At 43.2% G+C, this 6,485-nt stretch overlaps 1 protein-coding gene across 1 annotated transcript; it reads right to left on the bottom strand.

The window, feature by feature from the left end:
• Positions 1 to 3,037: 3,037 nt before the first annotated feature.
• PHALS_12239 (uncharacterized protein) lies at positions 3,038 to 3,600 on the bottom strand (the record flags this gene model as incomplete). Its single annotated transcript, XM_024727750.1, has 2 exons — positions 3,038 to 3,165; positions 3,477 to 3,600. The coding sequence occupies 2 exons, from the start codon at positions 3,598 to 3,600 to the stop codon at positions 3,038 to 3,040; spliced, it is 252 nt and encodes an 83-aa protein (XP_024578296.1).
• Positions 3,601 to 6,485: the final 2,885 nt, after the last annotated feature.

Here is a 6,485-nt window from a genome sequence, read left to right as displayed (position 1 = left end):
CGCCACAAAAGCAGATCCATCTTCATCCAGCGATCCGTAAAGCTCACGTGCAGCCAACACAATCCATTCTCGTGTGACCTTCTCTTTGCGAAGTCGGCGGTCGATATTGAGCACTCAAAATCTCGTCTCTGTTGAGCCACCACTTTCGAAATGTGGCAGCATCAACACTCCACCCGTCTTGCGAAAGTGAGGCACCGCGCGACTCGGCACGCCACCACCTTGCTCGCCGAAATCACTTGATCGCCTCCTGCTTCTTTCCGAGCTCAATTGCTTGACGCATGGTCGATTTCAAAATATCGGCCCAGTGCTAAGGTGTTTACAGCGGCCTTTTATTTGAGAAAGTCTTTTAATCGAAACGGTCTTTTATTCTTAGAACATTGTCGAAAATTTGATGGGGGCTTGTAATATTAGAAGGTCTTCTATTCGTAAAAATCCGTCAGCAACTACACATGGATGTCAGTAATATCCTCTTCACTAAGTTAGCAATCCGAGGTAAACGTTGAGCATATATAGCTGGATGTGGAAACCCTCATAAAACCCTTGCGAGTAATGCTCGAGTGTTTGTGCTATATATAGTGTATATGCTATATATTCTTTTCGCAAACGCTCACTAATATATCTTCGGCACTCATAAAATTATATTTCCATGTTGTGAGATACAAGAAATAAATTCCGAGTCGTGTGGGGTTGATGGGGTACTGAAGGTGAAAGCATTATGAGCAAGGCACAGGCAATCGACCTCAGCCATGCTAAAAAATAGATATAATCCTTATTATTGTTGTTTGAAGGGCCGCACTTTACCACAAGAAAATCCGACTATCTTTACGTGCAGATTCTAAACCCATTTAGGCGTAAACGGTCCACCTGAAAAGAACTGAGGTCTATTGTATTTCACGGGTGTCGCGATAAATGCTAGTCTCTTGTATAAGTAGGAATCACCGCCCAGGGGCGTACCGATCCAGAAGTGTTGTGTAAATAAAAACGATGCGCGGCTGTCGAGAAAAAATTGGCAATTAGTGGGTCTTCAAAATACGAGATACCGTGCATCTTGCAACGGGGTCGTTCAGGTGTAAAATATTACTTTGAGCCCTCAAGTAAATTAAACAAACATAGAGTCGACATTATCTTGTTCTAGACCTAAATTCAAGTTACGATTATATCGTCGTTATGACGCAGTTTAAATGACTGGAGTATTGGATAGACCGGAAGTTGAAAACGCTAAGTGCCATTTTCTCTTTAGATTGAGATTGAGCAAGTCATCAATATATCTCTGGCAGAGCGGAAATGGTTTTGGCGTGGGCACGATGTATCAATAACTTTGATGAAGGAGATAGGGTATTCAAATTTGATAGTAATATCAATGTTCATTGCCGCTTACAAAGTGATGGAGGTAGAGGCAGCAGTGTGCCGCAGTCCCGGATTCGAACAAGAAACGGCGATTGTATGTCTCGGTTCCAAGAGTAAATTTTTGGTGAAACGATAAAACACAGCCGTAAGCTTGTGTCTGCTGTGTCAGGGCTGCTGGAGAGTGGAAGCGACTAGGTGTTGCATTCTCGATGGAGAAGCAGTGCGAACGTATGTCGCAAAATTTGAGCAGGGCACAAAGTTAGGCTAGATGATTCATCCTTGTCTGGATGTGACGATAGCGTTGGTTCAGCACACCGTAATCGTGATAAGCAGTGTAGCTCCACTACTTAATATCGAGAAAAAAGTTAGCAACTGAACGGAGCGTCCGGGGAGCTGTAAGCCTTTCCACACTCTGCCAAGCAGATGTTCTTCGTCAGCAGGATGATAAGTTACTAGTAGGTATGTGCAAGTGATGGCGAAATGGCGAAGCCACTGATTTTTAAGCGGTTGATATCAGAGGAAAAGCTGGACTGTTCATTCGTCATAGATGGATCTGTTCTGATGATACTCGCAGGGCCCTGGGTGCAAGGGGTGTGACAACTGCCCTCAAAGATCCTGTGATTTTCTCCTATCATTTGTCGAAGTAATACCACCACATGGTGACGATAACTCACCATGATTGAGCTCTCTGATTCAAGAGTGTGTCTGTCCACATTCACATGTTGCGTCACACGGCAATGGCTTATACCAAGGAAACTGTGAGATGTCATGGGTGCTTTCTTACTTGCAAAGCACGAAGCGGGTTATGAGATGAATACTTTTATCGGATTGATGTATAATATCACCTGCTGGAAAGATCGGGTGTTTGCGATCAATTTATGCTCTTCGTCAATGTAAATAATGAGCCTTCGGCACCGACTAAATTTCTGGATTCTCTATTGGGAAATAGGGGGTGCGGGCATACCCAGCAAATATGAAGTGCCTTGTCGATTGGCCAGGGCCTTTGAAATAATTTTAGAACTTTTTCTGGCCTGGTCAATTACTTGCATAAGTACAGTGCAAGTATTTCTGATATGTCCTGGCCCCTCTCTAATCTTCAAAAAGGATGTCAAACGGTGGTTGGTGCGACAGAAGAGGCGAGTCGTCTGGAAGCATCAATCTTTATCGTAGGCTGCGCATTGTGCCATGCAGATGCAATGGGCAAAAACGGGTGATTGCGTTAAGATCATCTTTTCAGCGCTTCGTGGCAGGGAAAGCTACCGTGTAGCTTTATGAAAATTATGTTAGATGAGCAGTTCGCGCAGAGCTCAGTGTCATTGTAGCCCAGCTGATGGCACAATCCCAGAGAAATAAAGTGAGTGGACTTGTAATACCCTCTTTCCGCTACCTGCATAAGTATGGACGATCTGGTTAACGTGGCACAGTTCTTCATCAATCACCTCATATAGGATGTCAGGTATTGCTGGGATGCGACAGAAGCGGGCGACGAAAGAATAGCATTATCGCTTCGCGATGCCACCCTTGTGATTTCTGACAAATGGCAATTTAGGCGATTCTAAACTGCATCCGACATCATTAAGCTTGCGTTCTCCTTCGAGTTTTCCCGGCTAAAAGAATAGCTTCATCGTCAAACGCTGTCAATAGTGGCGATGATGGCGCTTAGCGTATTGCTGCATGATCTGCTTCAACTCTAAATGGCTTCTAACGAGCTGTTGTATCTCATTGACAATGACGTTATGGTGCAACGTTTAGCGGAACAAGGCGCTAATGCAACAACATGTTCATGCGTGTTGGCATCAGCTTGATGTAAAGCACAGACTGTGGCAACATGTAGAACGTCAAATAGACTGAAACGTCAGAAGAGGATAACGCAAGAGGCTTTGTTAAAGTCAGATATAACAATGGTTCACTGTATAAGGAATGGCGTCACGCGTTTTTGAATTTGGATGTCGCCTTATAAAAACGTTTGCAAGCTCCTTTACACCTGTCCCCCATTCTTTCAAAACATGCTATCGATCCGCTCGACCCTTCACGAATGGTAACCATTCCTGCTTAGGACGTAATGGTTAGAAAACCTTTCAAGTCACATGATTGCCCTTGGGGTGCCACCTTTTGAATTAAAAACATACGATCAAGTGAGCGCTTAAGGTTACCCATACATGAGCATAAGGTTTGCACATCGCACAACGAGACAACGGGCCAAACCCTTACCGAAAAATTCAGCGCCTTTGACAAGTCTGCCAGTTTTGCCATAGTGTGGTCAGTCCATTGATATGCATTAGTGCTGGATTTTTGATAGACGATTTGGGTTATTCCAGCATTAAGTTCATTGTGGACTGTCTAGACAACATAGTTCACCTCGCTGCTGACAGCATCGCCGGAATCGGTCCGGCTGTTCCTCGACAGAGTTCTCGCTTAATAAACTTCTGGTGGCAATTGCCTTCATTCAAGGTCCTCTATTTGAAGCAAAACAGATTCGAGGTTTATTCGCGATGCCTAGCACCAAATTAAAGCTGTCCATTACCACACATAAGTCAGTTGGAGTACATTTATCGTGTGGTGATGGTACTAAAGCAACCATTGAAGTCGCATCAGGATTTTCGTGCTTCCTGGACCTCTCTACTAGTCGAAATGATGCTTATCAGGATAAGATGTCGATACGGATTGACTTGCAAAATCACCCGACTACACGTTTTAAGCAAAATTAGAGATTTGATACCGAAGAACTTGAGCGTCATAGGCCAGCTGCAGCGCTTCAACTGCAACCTTGAATATACCGAAGCTACATGAATATGCTAAACACAGACAAATTACTCATGTAGTTGTGGCAAACAACAAAAAACTATCGAGCGCTGTTCGTTCTAGTGAAAGCAATCTTGGAGCCATAATTCCTCTTGTTGATATGAATTCTTCACGGTCGTAGCCAGTGAAGGAGCGAGTTGTACTCTCCACTTCATTAGGGGAATGCAATCACATTCTTCATTCAATTGGGCTTACTGATGTCATACTACGACCCCGCTCTCAGGACCAATCATACACAAGGTCCTCTGTTGAATACAAAAAAATGTCAAACCAGTTTCTGTTGCTAATTATTTTCTTCCTCTACAGTAGACATCCGGGCTTGAACCGCTTATGTGCCTTGAGTTAACCAATCCGATTGGACAGCTCTTAAAATGCATTAGAAAGCTGATCGACCTGTTTAAAAAACGTATGATCAGTCTATCAATTTGGAGGGACTCCACAGTATCGGAAGCTTATGGGATCCAGAATGTCGCTCGTCGGTATGTTTGATATGCAACTAGAAGCCCCCTTTTTTGTGTAACGGGTCATGGGCGGATAACCGAACAAGTTGATCAGATGTCCGTACTACGAGAGCTACCGAAAGGTTGCAGATCGGTTCGGCACGATAAATTGTGTCGTCAAGCTTAATTTAATGAGGTGTGTACGGCTATCATGCGTACTAACACGCTGCAATTTTGATTCAATTGTACTAAAGTAATACTGCACAATTGTACAAAATACATCCCCCTTAAGCGCAATTGTATATAGTCGAGGGCACTGAAGTATCGGTATACTACAGTGATGGGAAGAAGAGACTGGTGATTCACGTCGGCTGTCTGCTGCACGGCAGGATTTAAAGGCATTTTCGTGATAAACAGGACGAATGTTGGCGATATTGGTAGCTCCATCGCTGGATAAAGTCACCTTTTCTCCTGCGTAAACAACATAAGATAAATATAATGTATCTCTGTCTATAAAGAGCCCAGCTTAAACCGGCACAGGGAGATGATTTAAAAAGCCATTTGATTATTTTCTAAGTAAAATGAGGGCATTTCGAATGATCAAATGATGATTGAGCGACATTTGACCATCGATCAAACAAGGTTTATTATATCATTTTCATTTGATCTTTTAACTCCAGGAGGCTAAGCATAAGCAGATGCATTTTGCTATTTCGCCGAGCGCTCGATTTAGGCGGTCCTGGAGGTGTCAAACCAACGCACTTTGATAGTGGACACCTCCAGATGGATCACTACCGCAGCTGACCCTGTAGTTGTCAGTTGCCTGATCCCATCGGAACCAACAATAAACTCATGTTCACATCTTATTGCTCCTAAGACAGGGACATCACATGGTCCGTCCTCAGTCGTTTCATGACTCGTTTGAAGAATTGACTACGAATGTTACTAAGTGCAACGGGTTGCCTTGCGCTTGCTAATTTGCGCACATAAATTTCCACTTAAAGTGTCTGCATTTGCAAATGCACAAAGGTCGACCACCGTTGGGTGGAGCCGAGAGCTTAAACATTAAGTATTTTTTATTCAGCAAGAGCTACATATAATCAAAATGAGCTGTTTAAAAGCACCTATGCATTATTAATTTGAATAACACGTCACGTGACATAAATATAAAGCACTCGCTTTGCAATCATTCCATCAAAATTTATATCAATGTCGGAGAAGTTGATCGGCTTGCGTTGCTCGCTCTATAATTAACTTTATTGAGCGATTTACAATTGCGCTTTGCACGTGCAACATGATTCGATAGAAAGATGCTGCTGAAATACCTTTTTGCAATTTACAAGAAGGCTGCGTCCATCAATCTTTGTACAAAAGACGAGCAACTCATAATCTTGTTTCTAACAAAATTCATTGTGATCATCATAGTCGGTTCATGTAGCCTATCTCGAATTCGAAAATACTAAACGATGTAATTAGAACGTGAACCTAGAAAATAAGAAGGCGCGATCTTTGCGAGATCATAACTTGAACAATGTACGTCGATCTCAATTTCAACTTGTTCTCGCGATGGTAAATTGGAAAGTGAGCTACAACATCGTACGCTACTTAGTTGTCTGCTTCGAACTTCTGGCATCTAGAACCCTGACAAAAATGATCATTTGTTCGTGAACATTCGATACTGCAACACGTACTTGCACAAGTTGCCTTTGTGTGTTATACACAATCTGCGACGCGATACAGTCTTGACACTCCCCCTCAAGTTGATGCTCGTTTCAGCTCTCAACTTGTTTCCGGTTCACCAAATCCACTCAATTGACGAAGCAATGCAAATTGTGTAGTAGGCAAAGGCTTTGTCCGAAAGTCTGCCAACTGCCGCGGTGACGGTATATGGAGCAG

This window comes from Plasmopara halstedii, assembly GCF_900000015.1.
Source record: "Plasmopara halstedii genome assembly, contig: Scaffold_614, whole genome shotgun sequence".
NCBI lineage: Eukaryota > Oomycota > Peronosporomycetes > Peronosporales > Peronosporaceae > Plasmopara > Plasmopara halstedii.
Note: the sequence above shows the minus strand (reverse complement) of the source record. Positions and strands in the feature narration are given on the sequence as shown.